Below are 25,399 nucleotides of genomic sequence, written 5' to 3' on the forward strand. Positions count from 1 at the left end.
TAAACTAATGTATGGAAATAGTATAAATAGACCTTGCATGTTTTCTATTACAAAAATAATCTTAGAATTCTTCTCTTCTTTCTTTTCATGCAACACAGATACTTCAAAAATGGTTGTTGTACCAATATCTTATAGATATATAAGATTCTTCTGACATATAGTTTTCAATTTTTTTATGCATTTTATCTGTATTCACGTATTTTGATAATATCATACCCATTATCATATCAACATTGGTGTTTCCTAGGTCCTACTTAATCAAAAAAGGGAACAAAATTTGTGTAGATAAACACTTACCCTCATAGAACCTTTTAGCCTGATGGGTGTGTCAACCAATCTATATTCATTCATGATCCAATCTGTCTTAAATCCTTTAGGAGAACGACCTGAATAAAACACCAACACTTTCTTCACTCTAATGTGCTCTAATCCATAACAAGTAAGAATTGGTTTGTCAGTTTTGAGATAAACAAGACTTATAAGAATCTCTGATATACTTATTGGAATAAGCTAAAAAGAATTTGTAGTAATATGATAAGCTTTTCTAAAGACCCCATATACAAGTAGAGATCGATTTCAGCTATAATGTTTGCTGGAAGTGGAAGTGAGTTGAGTTTGTTTTTCAAGTATTGAACTATGAGTTGGTGGAAAGGTGTAATCTGAGGCTTGTTCATCTCTCTCCATTGAAGAATACTTTTGTTACTTGACAAAGAAGATATCTTGCTTGGTTTAAATAAGAGAGCATAGTGTGATCAGGAACCAATCAGTTGCATGTAAAGTTTGACAGAAGTAGACAAAATAACCAACAAAGTTTCTGCTTTAACACCTCACCAGCACAATGTTGAAAATATAGCATTAGGGTTATGTTAAAAAGTGTCATAAGGCATTGTTCAAGAAATATAGAAGAAGAAAACTATTGTAACTTTGAAAAACAAACAGGTGATGAAAATATATGAGCTTGTGTCACATTCCCCATAATATTCTAAGTTGGAACCTGTCCTTAGAGAATTACCTGATTTGTCTTATTTCCTCATATGAACCATATATATATTTGTCTCTTTTCCTTGTCTTTTCTTCCATCTCTTTTGAAATAATAACACTATCATACAGCTTCTATAGAGTACTGAGCCATGAACTCCATGCTATTTTCTCAGAATATTCGTGCATGAATAGAGTACCTTTTACTAACATTTTCAGTGGAAACAAACCATTGAAAACCAAGTTTTGAGATTGCTTTGGAACAGATTTAATCTTCTTCTCAACTTATGTTTCATATTATGGGTTAATATTATTATACAATCATATATCACAAAATTTAACTTCTTTTGAGGATTGAACTTAAAAATGAATAGTTTTGATTGGCCTAGTTTAACTTATGAGAGGGGTAATTATGGAGGTGGGTAAAATAACTTGAAAAACCCACAAGGTTAAAGATAGAATATTTCTGAAACCATAGGTCACTATCTTTATGTAGAAATATTACAAACAAAAAGGAATACTAGTATGGTGTGTATCATTTAAGAGAAAAATGAGGGCATAGTAGCCTTTCTCATCACATAAGAAAGTTCCAAATGATTGAATAACTCACAACATGTGGGCAAGTATTTAATAAGGGTGAGAATTCTCTCCGATATTCAGGAGGAGAGTGTTGTTTTCTTTTCAGTTTTAAGAGTAAAAGTTTCGAAATTACGATACATAAAAATTTATCAGCATCATTGTATATAGTTTTTTCTTTGTTTTCTGACAGTACTTCTCTCTTCAATAATGAAGAGGTGTCTCATACATAAATATAATTTTAAGTCTGATTTTGACAATTTAGTATTAATATTTTATAACAACATCTTGCTTGCTTAGTTCGAATTCTCCACGACTCTTATATTTGATTTTACATCATGAAAATGAGTTGTGTATATTTAATTAAATTAGGCACAATGTTGATGATTTATTTGGGAAGACTTGTATAGTCTATAGTTTTGATGTGATCACTTGTCAAAGATTAGAATGGAAATTTAGGCACCAACTTTTATATATAGAATAGATTCTCTCAAGTTAATTTCTAGAGGACTATTAATATTTAGAGTAGAGCCAGAAAGTGATAGTATTACTCATATTTTATAGCTTTGCTATATCTAATTTTAGTTACTATTACAAAATTAAACTTTGGAATTATATTCTAAATGCTAATCACATGCACAGAATATTAATTAGTGAGTGAGTAATAGTATGAGAAATTAAGCATGGTGGTGAGTGGACACAACAATAAGTGTACTAGTCTTTTCATGTGGTTGTATCATTATTAAACTATTTTCGTCAAATAGAGATCACTTATCTCCAACATTGTTTTATTTTGTCTCGGATAAATTGAAATGTTACTTTTTGTAATATTTTATTTTTTAAAAATTTCTTTTATTTATACGACAATATGTGATTAGCCCGAAATCGAGAATATTGACGAGATATGTCCATTCTCATTCTCTCTCTCAGTGTCTCTATCTGACAATCGTTATTGTGGGCTCTCACTCACAGCCACTGATTGTTCACGGACGCCATTTTCTTCTTTCTCCATTTTTTCTTTCCTCTTCATATTATGCCCTATAATTCAGTTATTGTATCTTAAGATATGTTTTATAAAATTAATTCGTAGTTGTAAACTTATAATTATAAATTTGTATGCATAAAAATAACTTGAAGTTTGTAGTTATTGTCTAGGTAGCATATGAAATTAACTGTTCCATAGAAACTAGTTGAAAATTAAAAAAGTTACTTGAAAAATGATATAGTTTTTTTAGTTAAATATAACTAATGTAATTTATAAACATTTTCAGAGTAAATTCTTTTATTTTTTTGGAGTAAAAGATGAAAGAATGTCTTCATTATCATACAGGCTTAAAATATTTTTTAGTGCTATTCAATATATAAACTCATTTATATTTGGATCTTTTTTTTCTTTTTCTTTTACAATTGCACACACGATATACACTTATGAATCTAGAATAATTATTGTATTGTCTAAAATAACCACCAATGGATATTAAAATCAAGCTAAATGTTGAACTATAGTTTTAATTACAATTCACTGCATTATAATTTTTTTTATAGACAAATAGTAGCATGTTAATATTGTTATGACTTAACTTCTTTGCATTTGATTATTTCAGTGTTTAGAATATTTCACTTAGTAAGCACTCTATTATTAAGAAAAGACACTACGAAATTAAGAAGAAACCACTACATATGCATGCAGCTAGGTCTATATCAAATTTCCATTATTTTATTTACCCAACTTATATATTTATACACCTATGTCATATATTTGTGTCACATGTACTATCCTAAAAAGTAATACATACATAAAAAAGTTTCCTACTGATCATTATAAAAACACAAACTAACATTTTCATATTACTTGAATCAAGCTGATCATCCCGAAATATAAGAACATACTTATTTTAGAAGAGAGGATCCTTAGTCATCTTAAACAAGAATAGGATGGTTTAAATTGATTAGTGTTACTTGATTTGCTAGGTGTCACAAGTATTGGAATATAACTACATATGGACCAAGACACTGACAGAAAGTGGTCCACCTAAGTCTATGGCTTACTGACACTCATAGCAGCCGTGTCCATGATGTTCTAAGCTAATGAGAAAATTCCATCCGTTTAAAAAATTATAAAAATAAAAATTAATATTTATAAGGAGAGAAAGATTGAAAATATTCAGTGACAAAATTATATTTTATTATTCTCTCTTGAATTTTCAACTCTCAAATTTACTCAAACTCTGGTCTTGTGCTGTCAGTGCCATTCACATGCTAAACAAATTACAATTTCTTATGAGATATTTCATTTTTTACACTTTTTCTTGTCTCAAATGTGAAAGTTAACAAAATCAAAAATAGTTTTTTTTATACTTTAGATGTTATATTTTCATCTTTCCTACAGAACCTGCACCAGCATAGTTTTTTGTTCTTGTTTTATTTTAGTATAGCACCTTTTTCATCATCTACTTCAAAAGCTATTGAGCTTGTACTTTTGGAACTTGTTAGCTATACCTAGTTTTGGACACACCTCTTTTCTTCAGTTCCAAAAGATGATACATGATGAACCCTTTTCTCTTCCTTCCAACATGAAAAACACCTTCAATATTCAACAAGTTCATGAACCAATCTCAAACCCTAGCTCTAACCCTAATTCAAATCCTTCCAAGAAAAAGAGAAGTCTACCAGGAAACCCAGGCAAGTTGAATTTTCTTCTCTATCAATGTTATCTTTTACATATATGTAATAATTCACAAAAGGTTGAAAATTTTCATGCCATTGTGATATATAAATGCAATATATAGTCACAATATTTAACCACAATATAAAACCTTGATATATAGACTGGTATTAACTATTATATTATTATAATTTATGAATGAAAATGTTTGAATTATGAACCAATTAAGCAGATCCAGATGCAGAAGTGATTGCTCTTTCACCAAAGTCACTAATGGCAACCAACCGATTTGTATGTGAAATATGCAAAAAGGGTTTTCAGAGAGACCAAAACCTTCAGCTGCATCTACGAGGGCACAATCTGCCATGGAAGCTGAAGCAAAGAAATAAACAAGAGGTGATAAAAAAGAAAGTGTACGTGTGCCCAGAGAAAAGTTGTGTGCACCATGACCCTTTTAGAGCCTTGGGAGATCTCACAGGGATAAAGAAGCACTATAGCAGAAAGCATGGAGAGAAGAAGTGGAAGTGCAACAAATGCTCCAAGAAATATGCTGTTCAATCTGATTGGAAGGCCCATAGCAAGATTTGTGGGACTAAAGAGTACAAATGTGAATGTGGCACTACTTTTTCAAGGTACATATGTAGCTACTCCACTCTTCTTTTTCTTAGTTTTACACATGTATCATCGCACTTGAGTGCAATCATGTCCGAGCCGGAAACTTCCACAGTTACGTGGGACCAACTCTCCTAATGGTTATTGTTTTTCATCCACAAGACTGAAACTTAAGACTTTGCATAAGGGGAATCAAATATATACCACTTGAACCATTACCCGTTGGTCGCTACTCCACTCTTTGATATAATATATATATATATAGATGGATTTGCAGTCTCATCCTCATTTATGATTCATATTATGAGTTGTTACTTTAATTCTGGCCATTGCATTAAAGGCAAAGAAACATATGATTAGTTAATTTAATTTGAAAAGGAATTTAATGTGCAATGATTAATTAAATATCAGAATGTCTTTAACTCATTGTTGAATTTAATGCATGCAGGACATAGATTAAATAATCAAACCTAATGTTGTTATTTGAGAATGTTCACTAATAATAAATAAGGGTTCTTGATTAGTTTGTTAAATATTCCTTATATTATTATATCTATGTATGTGACAAATCAGGAGGGATGGCTTCATAACTCATAGAGCTTTTTGTGGAGCCTTGGCTGAACAAAGTGCTAGACTCATAACTTCAGTTCCATCAGTGTTTAACTTCAGAAATGATCAAGCACCAAGAATTCCTCATAGTTTACCTGGGTTTCATCAAGAATTTAGTGGGCAAGGATCAGAGCCATTAATAGGAAATTTTGTGGATTCAGAACATGCATTGAAGCTGAGACTGCCATTATGGTTAGACCAGACTAATTCTAATGTATACTCATCAAATGAAGTAGTTCAAACAATGAACATGAACATGAACATGAACATGTCTGGCTCATCACAACAAGCACAGTGGCTGAGTTACAAGTACCCAGAAGCATCATTTCCTGCTGCTATGTCACAAGGACTGAAGCAAGAAGAAGAAGGAGAAAACAAAGGAAACTTCTCTCATCATCATCATAGCTTGAGTAGTTCTTTGTACTCTAGTGCTCAGAACTTACAAGGTGGGCCAACTCACATGTCTACAAGGATCAATGACAATGCAATCTTCAACAACAACTCTAACAATGTCTTTGGCTTGAACAATAATATTGTTGAAATGCAGAAAGTTTTCAAGCAAGGAAATCAAGAGGGACAAAACTTCAACAACATGGTGGTGAGTAGTTCATTAAATGATGCAAATTGTACTTCATTTGGGAATTTGGATCATATGGTAATGCCAACAGTAGATGAAGATCAACTAGGATTAACCAGAGACTTTCTAGGAGTTGGAGATGAAACATTAAGAACACCATTCTTGCAGCACCAACAACAACTTCACAACTTCAATCCTATTCATTCAGTACTCAACTTGCATAGCCACTTCAATAGACACCACAATATGATGAAGTAGTTGCACTCAACTTTAGAGTTTATCCAACTTAATCAATCTTCTCCAACGAATATTACTTCCTGCAATGGATATTTATGGTAAAAAAAAAACTAGTGATGCTATGTGCTACAAATGTGTGTATATATATATATAGCTGGCTCTACCAGTAAGAGCAAAAGATATTGAATAAAGCTTGCATATATTCTTCAAATATTTGTGATGGTTGGTTTTCAATAATAATAAAAATAACATACATGTAATAGTTGTTGGATATGTTTATGTTATATGCATGATATATAGAATGTTATATATCTTATATGTATATTTTAAATAGAGTGGAGATCACGTTACTCTATTATAATCATCAATTTTATAGACAATATAATGGTTTAGATATACTCACTAATTCAAAACATTGGATTTTCTTAGAATTGATAGTTATAATGAGTAAAAAGTTTAAAAAACTTATTTTTGAAGTAAGTGAATCTCAACCCTTTTAAATATACCATAAATATTTAAGGGATTTGTACATCGTAAGAAATATGAGTAAGTATCCTCTCATAGAGAGGAGAGAGACATGCGTAGTGAGAAAGAGATATATGACATGATGATGATAGAGAGATCTCGTGATGGAGGTGGGGGCCATTATTCCATGTTGGGTAGGGACAATATACTGTACTTATTGTCTATTCTTCACTCAAAAAAATCACTTTTTTTTCTTAAATTGTCTCTTAGTAATATTGTATTGTAGGTCATATAATTGGAAACACAAGAAGTGGCTTCCTCTATGCATGTGGTAGAAGCAGTGCATATAGTATATAGCATAGTAAGAGTATCCATGTCAATCAACATTTTAATTCTTATTTGGGTCTTACACATTATTTTATAATAAAAATAAATAAAAAAATAAGAATGACACAGTAGAAAATAAAATAAAAATGTTCTTATTCTATTAAGAAAGACTCTTATATTCTCTTTATAATCTTGCCTATATATATCCTATAATGCTGACAAAACTTTACAGTGGCATAGATGGTGGCCATGGCCTGTTTTTATTTGTTAGCAGGTGCTGACGAACGATCATTCTCAAGGAATAATAAATTAATATATATATATATATATATATATATATATATGATATAAAACAATATTTTGAAACCCGAGCCGGACCTCAAACTAAAAGAGATCACGTATTAGGTTTAATCGGTTAAACTGTTTGGTCTGACAGGGTGAGTTTAAACATAATTAATATTTTATATAGTTATATATGTGGGCAAAATTTTATATACTTAATAATAATGTATAGTTACATTAAAGTAACGTTTATTTATCTTTTTTTGGGGACCGAAGTGAAACAAAAGATTAGAGTAGCGTTTCATTTTTTTACTTTTTAAGTGAACCGTCTGGTTTACTTCTCGGGTTAATCCAGTTTAACCGAGTTTAACACGGTCGGACCGAAATTTCTCCAGTTCAAAGCGGTCTAACTCTCACTCAGTTAAAACAGTAAACAAGAGTCGTTTTCAAGTCCGGTCAGCAGTCGAACCATCGAGTACAGTCCAATTCTCACAATACTTATATAAACTAAAGATTTAAAATTATTATTTATTTGTTAGCTAAATAGTTAGAGACTATCATACTACTTTCCTTTTAAGGCAAAAAGACTATTGTAATGAGTTTTTTCTCTTTTAAAAGTTTTTTTCATACAATTAAAACTTGGGATGACAATAAGTTTGGTTAGTGCATTAAATGAATATGCCTCATTCTATCATTTTGGGAATTAGAATAACTCCAAATCCATGCAAGTATTCATTGGGTCTTATACGTACTCAACATATTTGTGGATACTAAAAAACAATACTAAAACATATTAAATGTCTAACATCACTTCATCAACATAATATTACACTATAGTTATAAATTAATAAATATAACATTAATACTTTAAAACATTACAATTATGACGAAAAATATGTTTAGTTATTTTATTTTATTTTTAATCGACAAAAAAGAAGATATTATTAAATCCCACCAAAGTGTGCAAAGTTAGTATACTGTTGTGATAGTATAGAAAAAGTAATATAAAAAACAATTATGAGAGACAATGTAATGGATTTACAAACCCGTTCAGCATAGGATATCACAATCTTTCCCCTCTTCCCGTTGATTCAAAGTCACGATTTCATCTTTCTAGATTCTACAATGTGCTCTAAAGAAAGTGATGGAGTTGAAAATAACATCATTTCTAGATAAGCATTGTTAAATGGAGTTTTGCCACTATGGATGTGTATATATAGAGATCTAGGAATTGTGTGACGCAATACCCGCAGTTGTAGATACCTTATTTCTTAGACATGCACTCGTTAACAACGAGTTTCAAAATCTTCGGTTTTAACTACCTATGAGTTCATAAATACAGACTCAAACCTAACTCATTGCACATACTCATTGTTATCTCTTCTCAAACCCCTCATTGTGGATATAATTGTGTGATATTAAAATAATGATATGGTATACATAAAACTATTGATTTGGAACTAACTCTTATAATTTTAATTTACCAAATCATAATCAATTAATAATGTAGAGTATCCTCAGAAATTGGCCATTAATCATTCAACAATGTCCTCCCAAAGGCTAGCAAAATTTAGAATCTTGGCTATCTACCAACATTATTTAGCCTTTTTTGACCAATATGTATTTGGAGCATGGGTTAAGATCCAATATTTATTGCAGTTTGGGATTCATGTCGTCTTTCCTGAGTTGTGTCTCATTCTCTGTCTCAAACTTATCATATTTTATCACATGAATAAAAAAGAAATTTTAAAAAATAAATAACAAAAAGTCACATTTTTATTGGTTTGGGATAAAAAATGAAACATCATTTGAGACAAGTGATTTTAATCCCATCTTTTCGAACACTTGCACACTTTTTTATATGCAAAGTAATTGTATTAAAATGAGCAGGAATGGCAATCCAAATATAAAGGATGTACTTATGCAAACCTTGAAGATAGATGAAGAGAAGTAATGTAACGTAATGGGTCTATCCTATATACATATATATATATATATATATACATCGCCGAACAATTACACACCCCAAAAGATAATAGTAATTAGTTTTTTACCTCAAAGGTGGAAAAATATCTTTAGTAGTATCAAAAAAATTATTACCAAAATGAAATACTATAATATTGAATGAAAGTAAAATTATAATGTTGTAGTATTTTTAAGTATTTTATGAAACTCTTTGATTCCACCCACTTTAATTTTATTTTTTAGGAAAATTTAGTGGTAATGCAAGTTATTATATAATAAGAAACAAGAGAGTCACATAAAAAATGTAAAGAAGATGAATTTGGGGTCTATGGTATTTGCTCTCATGAACAGAAAACAACAATAAAAATAATAAGAATGGAGATTAAACAAAAGTAAAAGTGTGGATCGGATAAAGTGATAAATGATTTCTAAAAGAACAAATAAAATAAAAATAGGACTATAGAACTTTTGTATGAAAAGTAAAATTGTGATTAATAGACATAATTTAAATAGGGAATGATTTTAAAAAAATTGGTGATGAAAATGGTACTTGGCAAACACGATTCTCACGAGTTAGGATGACACTTTTATCCCTAAAATCAAGTGTAAAATTAAATTCTAAATGCTAATTCAATTATAAGTCACCTTTAGAAAAAAAAATGTATTTTTTCAAACATTCTAGATGATAATCCACTGTTTATGGAAAGTTACTAAACCTATTATTAAATATAAAGTAATACCAAAAGCAGAGATAATAATATGTTCAAATTGTAAAGTCACCCTAAACTTATTATTAAATGAAAAATTATACCAAAAGTATAATAATATGGTTAATTGTATTAGTTTGGGTATAGAAAATCAGTTCGGTTTTCAGTATAATTTATTAACTAGACCGAACGTAAAGATATGATTCGACTCAGTTTAATTAAAGTAAAATTTATTGTACAAGCCAAACTTAACGATCAATGAATGATCCAATTAGGTTAGAAGTTGTTCTGTTTTTTTTTTTAACTGTTAAGGCATAATCCTACCTAAGATGCATCCTAAACTAGGAAACTACATAACCAATAGGGTATTTTTTTATAACTATAATATGATTTATACTGAATCCATATCTATATTATTAATAAAATCTTATTATTATTATATTATACTATTAATAAAGTCAAAATAAGAAGTCACTGTCATACATGATATAATTTTAATATTCTAAACTTATTATTTTTATAACTTCTCACATTAATAACTATATGGTAAGCTTCTACACATTATTTTCATTTTTTAAATCAATACAACATTACTCTTCCACACATTCTCATATTTCTATATATTCTCTTTCTCAACCCAAGAAGAACCCACAATAGCACATATAGAAAACATCCAACAACTCTAAAATGATAATTAGAAACACAAAATTAAAAAATTGTAAAAGTTGTGTGTATATCATATCAATTACCTATGTTATCTTCTTAAATCTTCAATCTCTATTGAATTTATATATTGCATTTCTTATATTTATATACACTCTATATAATAAAATGTGGGTCGACTAGTGGACACCCAATAACTATAATGTGATTTGTAGCATTCTTTTATTTATTGAATATTTGGATACCAAATACAAAATTATTTTTTAATATGTAATTCGATTTTAATAGTTCTGAATTTTCAAAGATTCGATTTCACCGATTTCACAGTTCAAACCGAAATAAATTTGCCTTTTAGAAAATTGTATTTAAAGTTGAATTCCATTTTGTTTTTTTTCACCTGAAAAGTGAAAACCCGATTCATCTGCATAAGTCTTCTTTGTTATGTTGCACTCTCTTCCCTCTCCCTCCCCAAAATTTTAAATTGCTAAATAGCCCCTCTTATTTTCATATTTACACATTTCTCTCATTCAACCCTCTTTCTCTTCTTTTGCGCCCCGAAATTTCTATCCCCAATTCATTTCTTCCACGCCGCATAGGGTTTTTTCCGCATTTTGATTTCACATTTGAATTAGGTTTTTCGTTAGATTGAATTCGGAATTAGGGTTTTACGCTTAACCACAATTGACGCTGAAGTTTGATCCTTTTGGATCTGTAGCAACAGGGTTCTCATTTTTAGCAACAAAAGGAGGTAACTTGATAAACATTTTCAATAGAATAGTCTCTTGCCTCTGTCATTGTCGTTTCTCTCTTTTTATAGCATCAGAAGCTTATATTATATATGCAATTTTGTCCCTTTTTCCTTGTCCTCAATATTCAGCTATATTTAATTAATGGGTAGTTTTTGTTTTTAGAAAACCTTTTTATGCTAAATTTTCCATTTTAGTGCTGTTCCAGAAAAGATCAACGTTTTGTTGGAGGTCATTTATGGATTGAGCCTACAATCATTGTGATAAAATTGGAGTTACAGCAATGTTAGGTGTGAATCTTAGTGGGTTTAATTACCCAAACCCTTTATGCACTTGGCTGAATGGCACCATGTATAATAGCAATTTGAACCCCCTTCTTTTCCTCTTATATCAGGTAAACCAATCTACTCATTGAGGACAACAATTACAATCTTATTTTGTGCTTAATCGATGCAGTTCAGATTACCTGATTTCGCTATCGCAAGTTTGATGAGATTCTTGCTATGAAAACCATTTACAGGGTCAGCAGATAACATAGTTATTAGGATATTTGGTTTGGCCGTTTAAGGTTAGTTGGATTGATATTAAGCTTGAGTGGAGTAGTTTCTATTCTAATGCTCTTGGTGTAAGATAATCTTCTTTTACAAATTTTAATTGAATACTTTTTTTTTTTGTGTGGCTGAAAGATACATCAAGTGACAAGTGACAACTTCCTTGAGGTGCAAGCTCCAATGATCAACAGGACTTTTTCATTTTCCAAAATGGTGGGCTGCCTTAGTTGCTTGGGAGAAACTGAAGAGGATGAGAACTCATGTAATGGTGAGGTCACTAGTAACACCACCAGTGGAGATGATAGTGACATGCACGTTCGACCTAAACGTTCGGAGGAAATTTTGAACTTCAGAGCAGAGAATGGCATGATCTGTAGGCAGTTTCCTGTTAAGGAGACTCACAAACTTGATCGCTCAGAGGTAATTGTGGGAATAACTTTTTAGTTTTAACTGTAATGGTGCTTTTCATGCATAGGGAAACATCGATACTAGGTGAGCTAGTTTTGGACTTTTGGTATGTAAGTGATCTTGATGTTTAGTTCAGTATTGGTGAAACATGCAACTCATTGTGTGTTGGTTACATTATGTTTTCCAGACCCTAACTCAAAATTTGCTTGATATGAAATATGATTATAGAAGAACTCATCAACTTTAGCTGGAATGCGACATGCCAAAGGGTTTAGTTTAGGTACTATTTTTTCAATTTTTGATGACTTGACATGACATTGAAGATGGACTTTGAAATGTTTTGGGGCTTCTTGGTTGTTGCTTTGTACTCCGTTTGTGCTACGTTTCTTCACTTGTAACCATAAATTTTCTGAGTTATATTATGTATGTTACTATGTTAGTCTTGGTGTTGAATTATTTGTCGAAACTGTAAACCTATCTGAACGGTTATTTGTATTCAGGCAAAACTTTTCCATTATATTGGATATCTTTTCTGTTGGAAGCATTATTTTGAACATCATTGTCCTTTCAGGATGAAAATGGGAACAAGATGATAAATGAGTATGTTCGTGAGCATAAGATTGGTTCTGGTAGCTATGGCAAAGTGGTAAGTATAGTGTCTGTTGAATTATGCTTTTTCTTCTCTCAATGAATGCGGCTTTTCTGATCCCCTTTCCTTATATGCTCTGCAGACTCTTTATCGAAGTTGCTTAGATGGAAAACATTATGCAATTAAGGTAATTGCATTCTTTAATGCGGGCATCCATATTAATTCATGGTAGCACATATAGGCATGTTTTTTATTAACAGGGAATGTAGTCACTCGTTCCAGATGACAGGGAAGTGTGACATGGGTAGGTAGTTGGACTAGCTAGCGGGACTGAGAAATTGCAGACTCTTTTATTTGGGACTGAAAAGAATTTATGATTCAATCATAGGCCCCCCCTGCCACAATGTGTGTATGTGGTTTTATTGAGAGGGCCCACTTGGTCATTCATTGAGGTTGAATTTTTCAAACTGCAGGCCTTTCATAAGTCTCATTTAATGAAGATTCGAGTTGCACCTTCTGAGACTGCCATGACTGATGTTCTACGTGAGGTATATTTCTTTTAATATCCTTTTCTTATGATGAAAAAAGAAATATTATTACATTTGAAGAGAGACTACTACGAAAAGAGGACAAGACATCCTCACAAGAAAAATCAACACTTCTAAAAACTTAGCTATAGGGTTGTGCAACAAAGCACATCCCATTTCCTCTTTTTTCTTCGAAAAATAATATAAGGAGAGGGTTGCCCCATTTCATGGTCAGGGCATTGGCTTCTTTTTATCATCTTATATCATAGTTTATGCTGGAAATGTTATTCTAGTGTGAATGTATTGAATTTGGTCAACGACAGTACTTGTTCCCTAGTGGCTACTGCTTTATGTAATAGATTATATTCGAGGACAGTATATGGAAAATACTACTTAATTTGCAGTTCCTGTATGTCCGTTACTGTTCCTATGACATCTACAGTCATGTTTGTGATTCTTATTGTACAGCAGCATGCATATAGGTCACTTCTAGAAAATAGAAACAGTAATTTCTTTGGCCAATTTTTTCAATTCCATTTGAACAGATTGTTTTTACTTTTGCTCGGTTTTAACATTTTATTTTGCTTCCTGGTTTGTGCGTTTTATGGTTTACATTTATTTGTTAACTCAACAATTTACCTGTTCTTTACTGTCCCTGCTGTGGGTTAAAAAACAAATACTTTTTTCAGGTATTTATTATGAAAATGCTGGGACACCCTAATATAGTCAATCTCGTTGAGGTGATTGATGACCAAGAGTCGGATCACTTCTACATGGGTAATCATGACTAGTTTCTTCATTTTCATATTTGGTGGTTGCTAGCTTCTCCTGAAATATCCGCATGTTTATTTGAGCCTCAAGTTTCAGTAACAAACTTTTTTGATTTATATGCTTAACTGCTAATCTTTTTCTTGTACAGTACTTGAATATGTGGAAGGCAAATGGATTTGTGAGGGTTCAGGTCGTTCTTGTGCCTTAGGTGAAGAGACTGCTAGGAAATACTTGCGTGATATAGTCTCTGGATTAGCATATCTTCATGCTCATGTATTATCTCACAACCTATGTTTTTGTGGTTAATCTTGACATAGTATGCGTTATTTTAGTTGATGTACTTCACATATTTATGATAAAAACATTTTAGATATTGAATAACAGAACTAGAAACTACTGAATTTTTTTATTAAACAACTTATAGGTTGATGAGCATTATCCTTCATGCTCTTCAAATTGGTTATGCTTGTTTGTGTGAAGCTGTTAATATTGATAGTTAAGTCTGCAAGTACGTCTTTTGCATCTCAATGAAAATATATGATATTAGATGTGCATGCTAAACATAAATTAAAAACAACTTGTTAACCAATGTGCAATGTATCATTTATCATGGATGCTCAGGCTTGTTCATGGTACATTCTTTGAAATAATAAATTGACTATCTTAGTATGGTGATTGGTCAATTGGTGATTCTTTATTGTTTGTTTGAATTGCAGAATATAGTGCATGGAGATATTAAACCTGATAATCTGTTGGTTACTCGGCATGGCACAGTAAAGATAGGGGATTTCAGTGTCAGTCAGGCTTTTGAGGTAATGTAATTACTGAGCTCAGATGTAGCTGTGACCTAGAAAGATACGAAAGCTGACGAGTTTACTCTGGATCAGACATTATTTCGTGTAAAATTGAAATGTACAACATGAGCCCACATAAATTGTTTCTGTCAAAAATTGAGAGATGTTCTTTGAATGACATGAAAGATGAAGAATGTGCTGTATCAATACTTTTCTTAAAGGTCACTAATGTATCAATTAGTTTATAAAAGCCTCTGTCTTGTCAATTGCTTCATGGTGCTAATATCATGAGTGTTCATCCATAAACCATAATGGCTTAATGTTGTTATAAGGGGATCTTATATTCTGATCCATATTATCCCTCTAAATATCCGGACATGATTCTGGCTCCACACTTGTAAAGATCATGACCATATGTCCCTAGCAGTAAACACTTAGTTTTGCTTCTAAGTTCTAACAATGATATCAGAAGTTATTATGAAAGGACTTTGCTTTTATCAAAATAATATTAGTTTGAGAATTTTTCTAATATGAGGGTGGGATCAGGAACAAGGAAGTTGTGATTTTCCCTCAAAAAGATCAATCAATCATGTCGTATATTTTGGCCTAATTAATGTTTTCTACATCCTCAAGCACATTCAAACAATCACACACCCCTTCAACTCTTTTTAGTTGATATATATTGATGGGTTTTAGGATATATCCTATCAATTAATACGGAACCTATACTTGGTTTCATTTTGCAGGATGACAATGATGTTCTTCGAAGATCACCTGGCACTCCTGTTTTCACTGCACCAGAGTGTTGTTTAGGTTACACATTTTTCTTTTCAAGCTCGAAAGACTCTATGGAATTTATTGAAGCACATATTCTCAGTGCAGTTTTGTATGATGATATTCTTTCAGGTCTTACTTATCATGGTAAAGCTTCAGACACATGGGCAGTAGGAGTTACTTTGTACTGTATGATATTGGGTGAATACCCATTTCTCGGAGACTCACTTCAAGACACATATGATAGAGTAAGAAATATATTAGTGCGGTTTGGTTTAAGAAAACGTTTTCTGTTTTTATTGATAATCACAACGGTGTCAGTTTCGGAAACGGAATGAAAATAACTTGTTACCCTCTAATATTATACATAGACTTTATGCTACAGAAATCTCAGCATAGTGTTTTCTTCCTTACCCAGATAGCCAATAATCCTTTAGTACTCCCAGATAACATTAACTCGGAGTTAAAGAACTTAATAGAAGGACTACTTTGCAAAGGTATTTATTACAAGCACATTCAACATTGATGTTACTTGAATTAAGTTGTTCCCAATAGCATCATCCAACTATATTTTTCTTGCTAATCTTATTTTGGTGGCCTCAATTGAAAAATGTGTTGTGCAGACCCAAGACTAAGGATGACATTGAGTGATGTTGCTGAACATAGATGGATTATTGGAGATGATGGCCCAATTTCTCAGTACTTGTGTTGGTGCAAACGCAAAAGCTTGGAGAGTGAGGACTTTATTAGTGATCAACAACCCCTATTGACTAAGTGATTTCTTTGAAGTATGTAAAAGGCACATGTAAATTTTCCCCTATAGTTACTTGATATACAATGAGTATGTGGTTCATTTCGGTATGCAATTCTTCATTTTTACATTAATTTTATGAGACGTTGTTAATGACGAGCTCGTCACGAGGTATAGGGTAAATAAAATAATTATGTAATAATGATTATTACCATAGAGGTATCTTGAAGGAATCCTTGGAATTAAGAAAAATAGGGCTCCAAGGTATGTTTATGTTTGTATTGTGTGAAGCATTTGTGTTTTGGACTTATAGAGAGTTATTGTATCAAGTTCTATTCACATACAATTAGTTTGTGCTAAACATATAATACCAATAGTATTCAGTTTATACTATATATATATATATAAATGATTAAACATATTTAATGGTTAATGAAGTATTTGATAACTCGTCCTAAATAGAGAGGCAGATTTTGGCTATGTTAACATGTGATGTTATTAATAAATAAAACATATCTTTATAGGGGGATTTATAAGGTAATTTTATACAATAATTGAATAATATATCATTTCTTTGTTTTTATATTGAGATTTTTAATATTAGATTTGCAATATCAAGTTCTTCAACCAGTGTTATAGAAGAAGAGCATTCACTCATTCAAAAGGTACACAGTGCTTTATGTTGAGATGGAAAAGGTGAAGAAGAATAAGAAGGTGGGTGCAAAAGATGGAGATTGAACATAAAGACCAATAATGGTATTTTTAAATGTTCGGTGGAAACACAATAAAACAATTGTTTGGATGCAAATACAAATCCTAAACAAAATAACCAAATTAAAAAAACAACCTTTTACAAACAAATATTCCGACATAAGCCTAATCCTGCGGCTGAGAGAAAAAAAAACATTAAAAAAATAAGCGGTGTTAGTAGATGTTAGATAAACCAATAAGACTTTGGTCTAGTAGTGTAATACCCACCGAATCTTAAGTTCGAGAGTTTGATTTTTGGAAGCAAACCTTGTTGGGAGAGGTAGACACGAACCCAAAAGAGTAAAGTAGTATACTTTGCTTTGTTTGTACCTCACAAAACCACAAGATGAAGTAATAACATTCTCATTCCAATTCAACTAAAACCAAAATGGGCAATATTAGTAGCAGTGGTCGCCGCAGACACCGGAGGAGACACCACCACCACCACCCTCCTCCTCCTCCTCCTCCTCCTCACGATGCCGTCTATGTGGGTTCTTCTGGTCGTCTTCAAAATCCAAACTTGGTTGATGGGCATGGTGTGGTTGAGCATGACAAAGCTGTGACTATCAGGAATGATGCTAATATCAAGAAAGAGACTCTTCGTATGGAACCTGATCTTCTCAACCCTCCCCATTTTCTTCTTGCTTTTACCTTTGATGCCACTGCTCCCGGATGGTATGCTACTGTTTTTCTATCGGCTCTCAGTGTAAAGATTTATATTCAAGTTAATGACGATTAAATATGAATCCATGTTGTTGTCTTTTTCTCTTAGTAGTATACCCTTAGTTTATGTTAATAAGAGTAATAATGAGTAAAAATAAACGACTCTAGTTAGTTATCATTGAGATATAAATGATTTAATACAGATAGTTATATTAGTTACATTTCTTAAACTATATAACAAAACCTTAAAAACACTTATATGAATATGGTCATGTTATCATATTCATATGTTTTGCAATCTACCATTGAATTTCATTTATCACAAATGGAAAATGAGGTAGTGTTTGATAGAGATACTAGAATAAAACCTAACAACTCTTAGGATCCGTTTGCGAGTTGAGTTTTGGAGTGGAAAGAACAGAAAGAGGAAACTTCATAGTCATCTCATATTGTATTTCATGGCTCTAAAGTCTTCAATTTCCTTTCATTTTCCTCTAAAATTAAACTCGCAAACAGACCCCTAAGTAGCTTTATTAATAATCTTCACTGATTTTCGGCCTACCTTTGATTATCTCGAACCCAAATTGCAAGATTGGGATATTTATAGACTTAATCAAAAGCATAGAAGTAGAAGAATGACTTCACTAGCTAAATATCTAACTCTTATTAAGTGATGCAGATTTAAGGCTCTACAGCTAAAAAGCTTAATTGGCACATGAACAAGACTTCTATTCTCCATTAAATCCACCTTGCTTGATAGAACTTGTCTCCAACGAGTGAAAGACCGAATATATTCCATAGGACTACATGTATAACCCAAGGACTAGCTGAGTCTTCTTTTCCCGAATTGATAGGAAAATTCAAATTTTTGCCTTTGTCGCTCTTCGAGAACATCTTCAGTATCGCAAATTGCTTTTGTCGCCTTAGGAAGTGAGATAAAAGTTTGTTATCCGATAGTATCTCCGTTGGATCCTTAGTGTTGAATGAGAGCATCGCTGCATCGGCGATCTCATTTTTCAATTTTGACTGCTTCCATGACAATGTGTTAACATTAACAATCTTTGCTGCTGCAACATGAAGATGGCTTCTTAGTTCTTGACCAATTTCTCAGTTTTTAGTTATTACTTGTTACCATGGGTAGTGTTGGTTGCGGGCCTTCGCAAATCCCAATTAGGAGAAAGAGTTGCGCCTTGACTAACAGTTATAGCTTTCGGCCTTGTGGTAACTGGTAAGCACTTGATCCAATAGATAATAGCTTGCATAATAAGAGCCTAAATTCCGTAATTGGAAGCTATCGATTTTTCTTATCATGATGAAAGAAATTGGTTTTAGTTTCACAATCCTCTTCGTGCTAGATTTCCGATGTTCTCAACTGCCCGTAGAAAGCCTACCTCTCTGATTTTACTTTCTGTTGCAGAGGCCACCAGCTATTGGATGTTGTAAACATGGTTTCGTGTTTTCTCTCGTATGCTTGGAGTAGTAGTATATTCTATTGCGTTGTTCTTGCATTTCTGCTCTTGATATAGTATTAGTATTAGATAAGTATAATCTTTACATATGTCATTTCTTGTATATAACATATATATACTCTGTTATTTAATATATGTTATGCTTGTGTGTGTCCTTTTTATGCAACAGCATTACGGTTATGTATTTCGCCAAGGAAACTTTAGATGGTAAGCTGATACCAGTTAAGGAAAGCGTGCTCAAACAAATCTCGATGCCTTTTCAGCAAGGTCTATGCCAGAAATTTAGACAACCTTCTGGAACTGGGATCGAGTTCTCGCAGTTAGAAGAAACAGGAGTAACAAAAGAAGGCGATATCGAAGTCTATCCTCTTGTGCTGAAGGCCGAGACTCGACCATCAAACCATTATGAAAATGATGGAAACCTTTCGTCTCAGATCACTTTGGCGAGTTTTGAGAAGAGAGAGCCAGGTGGGTACAAGGTCCAAGTAGTGAAACAGGTTCTCTGGGTTAATGGGAAGAGGTATGAACTACAAGAGATATATGGCATTGGCAATGCTAATGATGGTGATTTTGATGGTCATGATTCTGGTGGAGAATGTGTAATTTGCTTGTCCGAACCACGGGATATAACTGTTCTCCCTTGCCGACACATGGTACTTTCGATTTACTGATTCACTTTTTGGGTACCATGGTACTTCTTTTTCTTCTAATTTGGACTCATTTCCCTTGTCATATTTGGGTGCAGTGTATGTGCAGTGGGTGTGCCAATCTTCTGAAAGTTCATACAGCCAAGTGTCCGATATGTCGACATCCGGTTGAGAGGCTTTTGGAAATTAAAGTAAATAATGAACCTGCTAATCAATGATGCACAGGATCAACTAGAAAATAAGGGTCTGCTTGCGAGTTGAGTTTTGGAGGGGATGGAAGAGAAAGGGAAGGCTTGAGAGACATGAAATACATTTGTGGCATGACTCTGAAGTCTTCTTTCTTCCCTTCAATCCCCTCTAAAAGCCAACTCGCAAATGGTCGGTAAGTGTTTTTTCTTCTCTACTTTTGTCTTCATGGTTTCCTAAATTTCTCAAGTAGAAGGTGCACCTTCACAACTTGTACTTATCTGCCTAATTGAAACTTCATGCATGTGCTTTTGTACTAGTTATGGATCCCCAACCCCATCCCACAGAAAAAAGTGTATCAATGAATCTTGTTTGACAATGAAACTATTCCTTACAATGCACGATGTTTGTAAGTTATTTGCTTATTATTATGTTCTGGCCTTAGTATTTATTTCAAAACATTTGGGGTTGACACAAACAAACTAATAATTAAAAAACACTATATTGTGGAATATTTTGCTTGGTTTATTCATAAACAGCTTGAGTTTTGTAGCTCAATGAATACAATTTGAAGCCGTTGATCCATGTCTTAGCATTTTTGCAAAATATATATCTTGAGAAGAGTAGTATCATACTTAAGTCTATATCCTCGAGTCTGCTTAGTCGGTAGAACTGTTCGACATAAAATATGAGTGTCTAAGTTCAAATTCTTTGAAATGCGCTACAACTCATTCTCATTTGGTTCCACTTCTTATCAACTTATTATACTTATATGGATGCAAGAAGAATGACAAAACTTCATAGGCCACATACAAGAGTTACAACTCAATGCTTGATCTTCATGTTGATTTTCATCTAGCCACCATGTCTATCTTCACCTACTTTGGAATCTCTTTGTTTAAAAACAAAATTTAGATTCCAAATAATTTACGGGTCTTAATTTCTAAGACTTGATCAAATGCATATAAAATGACCAACAAGGTGGTCTAATAGTGTAACCCACCAGATCCCAGCATAAGGGTTAAAGATTTAATTGTTGATAAAAACATTTACTAAGAGAGACAATCACATATCTAAAAGACATACCTATATTAGTTTCTTATATATAAGTTGAGAGTATTGTAACATAAAATTAAGGTAAAGATTACGTGGAACCCAATTTTTTAACTTACTATTTTTACTCTACATCACTCTTTCATACATAAATAATAAATTAAGATGTAGCACACGAAAGTAAAACTGAAAATACAAGCAGCAACGAAATAAGGTGTAGCAAAATGAGGATTGGTAGCTTTAAACTGAAGCAACAACGTATTTTAATCATCACAACAACAAAAACCTGGAATCAAATTGAATTACAATAATAGGATGAAACCGTTGTAATCTAGAATCAAATTGAATATCGATAAAGCTTCTTTTACAGAAATTCATTCCTTGTGGCGTATCCAACCTGAGAACGCCGTATATTATGTTGTCTCTTCTTGTATACCACTCCTCCTACAACTATCACTCCCGCCGCCAATATTGTTCCGATCGCTATTCCGGCTTTCTTTCCGCCGCTGTTTCCTCCTCCTGACAACTTCTCCGCCGCATTCTCATCCGCAGCTTCCGCGTGGTTTATTGAACTTCTATCCACCGGTGCTGGAGACGGAGTAGGAAAATCTTCCGTTGAAGGAGCGGGAGATGTAAACGGAGAAGGAGTTTTCGGAGAAGGCGCTAGCGGCGGTGAAATCAAGTTCCACGGCGCCGGGCTAGGAGCGGAAGCCGGAGAAGGAGAATCGGAGTGTGACGGTGACGGTGACCGTGACGGTGGTGAGTTGGCGGAGACAGTGATAGAGAGTAACGAAAGAAGAAGAAGAAGAATGGCGAGTTTCGCGTTCTCCATTTTTATGGATGTGAAAATGAAAATGAAAAATTGGAAAACAGAAAAAGGAGAGAAAGTGTTTGAACGAAATGAAAACTGATAAATCTCTGTATATAAAGGGAGAATGGGTCCACAAGATTTGGACACGTGGCAAAGTGGAAATTGGAAAAAACGGCGCGAGTCACCGGATCATGAATATTTCAATTACTATGGCGTGGGCGTGGACTGTGGAAGAAGGAAAGTGCATGTGGAATGGAAAATAAATTAGTGTTTTGGGGTGACTACATTAAATACTAGTGCCAAATATCATGAAGTGATGTTGATTGAATTTATTGTATGGTGCAAAATCAATACATTATAATCGGTATAATGATTTACCGATTATAATGTATTATAGGCGTGTCTGTTAACCCGTTTTTCTATCATTTATAATGTATAGTTTGCATGTCATAAATGTCAAATATAATATTTTATATTAAATATTTGTAATCTACAATTAAATTTATTCTAATTGTGTAATGTTCAATTTAGAAAATTGAACATCCATGTTCTACATTTAAAACTGATAGTTATAATGTAAGAAAAAAAAATATTTAACCAAATAGTATGGAACATATATTGGTTGGAGAGGAACATTGAGTTATATATGATTTTTTAGTAAAAATTAGAAAAAAGTGAGGGCAAAATAGGGAGAACCACAAATTACACCATGGTGGGTGGTTATTTTGGATTTTCCCTTTATATGTAGTATAGATACGATTCACATCATCCATTTTAAAAAGTTAAATATTATTGTAGTAACAATATATAAATTCATATAGTATTAGAGTATATATTTTTCTCTCCATCGTAGAGTGTGATATGAAGGGAAAGTGCTTTTTATGCATTTATACACGCATCAACATCTTTTTTCTAAGGTCAAATCTTGCTTTTCACATTAATAGGAGGAATATTAATATCTAGTATAAATATTTATACACAATCAATATATTATTTATTCTTCATTTGAATTATTTACATTTTTGGAAGAGTCAATAATTGTAGAAAGTAAATGATAAATAATACAATAATAATGTATAAAATTTAAGACCATTTAAGAATCTGTTATACCAACGTAAAAAACGAGAAAGTTAGTGATGTTAGTTAGCACGTTAGGATAACTTATTATTTAAGATGCCCCCCTAAATGTATTACTATTCAAAGGAATTGCTTTGTTTGCAGAACATTCAAGGACTTTACAAAGGGGTGTGTCATGTGTGGTTGGGGTTTTGGGTTTAGCAATTTAATAAGTTAACATAAATGTACTCAAGAGAAAAGTAAAAGTTTAAGTGACAATGCTAAGATAAAAATTACCCAAGTTAAATATATAATATTCTTTTAATGTAAAACATTGATATAAAAATATGGTTGTATCACCTATGTTTTCAAATCTATTAAGGATGGGGTGTCCAAAAGAATCCCCTATGAGTGTTCTTAAATCTTAATTGCTCTCTCCAATGTGAATGTAAATCAATATCTATAAATAAATTCTCAATTCTTATCACTTCTGAGTAACATATGTGCTCATGAAAGCATAATGGCTTATGTTTGATGCTTGATTGGAAATTCAAGACCTGACATATGTTATATGGACCACATCTATAGTTTCACTTTGTGTACCATTCCATGTACCGTCAACTCTGATCGGTTGCTGATATATGAAATGGTGCACAAAGTGGAACATATGTGCTCCTATGTTATAGGCCAAAAGTCATTTCAATTGATAATAGCAACAGCATATGCCATATGCTTGTAACATGTGGTTCAAATTTTTGGGTTTATCCAACAAATTCATGAAATCCAATTATATTTTTTATTTCACAAATTTCATTTCATTGCTTTGCTAGTATGAATGAGTACTCATATACTAGTTCACGATTATTCACATGATATTATTTTGATTGCTTTTTTTAATCCATCGTTACTTTTATAATCTGTTACTTAATTTGTAATATCTACATTTCTCATCCACCATTCAATTTATGAAATTAGAATAATTGACTCTGCATATGAAATAACTTCTACAAATTAGAATCTCTCAAAATTAACTCAATTAGTAATCAAAATCATAAGCTTAATTAGATAAAAAAAAAACAAATAAGAAAACCTTATCTTCAATCCTGAGGAACTTCAACATCTCCATCACCAACCTCTTGTTGCAAATCCTTCGGATCCTTTCCATCAACGGTGCATCCAACCGACACACACGTGCCAAGAATCTCCTTCACGGTGCCACTAAGTTCCTTCGCCATCGATCTTGGCCTCATAACCCTAGCGATCTCGATGACGTCATCGAGCGAGATGTTACCGTTATGCTTGATGTTCTTCGTCTTCTTACGATCTCTCTCTGGTTCCTTCAACGCCTTTATTACCAGCGCCGCTGCCGACGGAACCACCGATACCTTCGCCTGACGATTCTGCACCGTTAGCTTCACCGTCACTCTCAGTCCCTTCCAGTCCTTCGCTGTTTCCTTCGCAATGTCTTCTCCGATCTTCTTCGGAGAGAGACCGAGTGGTCCGATCTTCGGAGCGAGTGAACTCGCCGCACCGACCTCGCCGCCGGTAACTCTGACGTATACATCGACGACCTGAGAGGGATCGAACTTTGGCGGCATTTTCACGGAATTGAAGAATTAGTGTTTCAATGAGAAAACGATGGCAAAGTAGAAAGGGGTATATATGCGAAACGCTAGGGTTTTGCTCGGACTAAAGGGTCTTTTTACAAATATGAGGGTATATGGGTAAATTAGTGTAAATGCCATTTTACAATGGTTCTTTTGGTGAAGGAGTTAGATGTAATGTCTCCAAACTTGTCCTTAATCAATTACAGTAAATTAAAAATTTGGTAAAGTCATGAATATTTAATTTTTTTAATTGATATGACATAATATGATTAGTTTATACAGAGTTTGAGATATGTTTTAGGACAACAGATCTTTATCCATTGTGACAATGGTTGAGGGTAGATACGTCTTTTACAGTTTTTATTAGGGTTAACCAGTGCCATGTATAGACGGCTCGTTATGTTCCACTTTATTTTGGCCCGATAGAAAAGGGAATAAAATAGGGGAATAACTAATAAGTGCATTATTGCTTGAGTTTCTTTACTCTTTTCTCATGATAAGATTGTCTATTTTCTTTCCTTAAAATTTTGAAATTTTAAGAAATAAATTAAAATATGAGTCTTAAGTTTAAAAAGTCTTAACA

General features: G+C 32.7%; 5 protein-coding genes across 11 annotated transcripts; 3 read left to right on the top strand and 2 right to left on the bottom strand.

Moving 5' to 3' along the window:
* Window positions 3,890-6,462, top strand: LOC109342742 (protein indeterminate-domain 9-like). Of its 2 annotated transcripts, XM_019580717.1 has the most exons (4): window positions 3,890-4,236; window positions 4,452-4,851; window positions 5,405-5,719; window positions 5,822-6,462. In XM_019580717.1, exons 1-4 carry the CDS (start codon window positions 4,092-4,094, stop codon window positions 6,273-6,275), a joined length of 1,314 nt encoding a protein of 437 aa, XP_019436262.1. In that variant the 5' UTR covers window positions 3,890-4,091; the 3' UTR covers window positions 6,276-6,462. The 2 variants fall into 2 exon arrangements, with proteins under 2 accessions (XP_019436262.1, XP_019436261.1); XM_019580716.1 differs by having other exon boundaries at window positions 5,405-6,462.
* LOC109342743 (serine/threonine-protein kinase GRIK2-like) lies at window positions 11,057-16,921 on the top strand. Of its 6 annotated transcripts, none has more exons than XM_019580720.1 (14): window positions 11,057-11,411; window positions 11,618-11,803; window positions 11,930-11,981; window positions 12,096-12,380; window positions 12,940-13,014; window positions 13,100-13,144; window positions 13,431-13,505; window positions 14,174-14,261; window positions 14,404-14,528; window positions 14,972-15,067; window positions 15,796-15,862; window positions 15,956-16,071; window positions 16,242-16,320; window positions 16,447-16,921. In XM_019580720.1, exons 4-14 carry the CDS (start codon window positions 12,141-12,143, stop codon window positions 16,599-16,601), a joined length of 1,161 nt encoding a protein of 386 aa, XP_019436265.1. In that variant the 5' UTR covers window positions 11,057-11,411; window positions 11,618-11,803; window positions 11,930-11,981; window positions 12,096-12,140; the 3' UTR covers window positions 16,602-16,921. The 6 variants fall into 6 exon arrangements, with proteins under 6 accessions (XP_019436265.1, XP_019436263.1, XP_019436266.1 ...); XM_019580718.1 differs by having other exon boundaries at window positions 11,930-11,978; XM_019580721.1 differs by having other exon boundaries at window positions 11,618-11,699; window positions 11,866-11,981.
* Window positions 17,640-20,726, top strand: LOC109342746 (probable E3 ubiquitin-protein ligase LUL2). The gene is made up of 3 exons (XM_019580725.1): window positions 17,640-17,999; window positions 19,626-20,109; window positions 20,202-20,726. The coding sequence occupies exons 1-3, from the start codon at window positions 17,713-17,715 to the stop codon at window positions 20,319-20,321; spliced, it is 891 nt and encodes a 296-aa protein (XP_019436270.1). The 5' UTR covers window positions 17,640-17,712; the 3' UTR covers window positions 20,322-20,726.
* LOC109342748 (classical arabinogalactan protein 7-like) lies at window positions 21,560-22,381 on the bottom strand. Its single transcript, XM_019580728.1, has one exon. The coding sequence runs from the start codon at window positions 22,172-22,174 to the stop codon at window positions 21,707-21,709; it is 468 nt and encodes a 155-aa protein (XP_019436273.1). The 5' UTR covers window positions 22,175-22,381; the 3' UTR covers window positions 21,560-21,706.
* On the bottom strand, window positions 24,203-24,857 carry LOC109342747 (60S ribosomal protein L12). Its single transcript, XM_019580727.1, has one exon. The coding sequence runs from the start codon at window positions 24,805-24,807 to the stop codon at window positions 24,307-24,309; it is 501 nt and encodes a 166-aa protein (XP_019436272.1). The 5' UTR covers window positions 24,808-24,857; the 3' UTR covers window positions 24,203-24,306.

This window comes from Lupinus angustifolius, chromosome LG03 (genome assembly GCF_001865875.1).
Source record: "Lupinus angustifolius cultivar Tanjil chromosome LG03, LupAngTanjil_v1.0, whole genome shotgun sequence".
NCBI classification, from domain to species: Eukaryota; Viridiplantae; Streptophyta; class Magnoliopsida; order Fabales; family Fabaceae; genus Lupinus; species Lupinus angustifolius.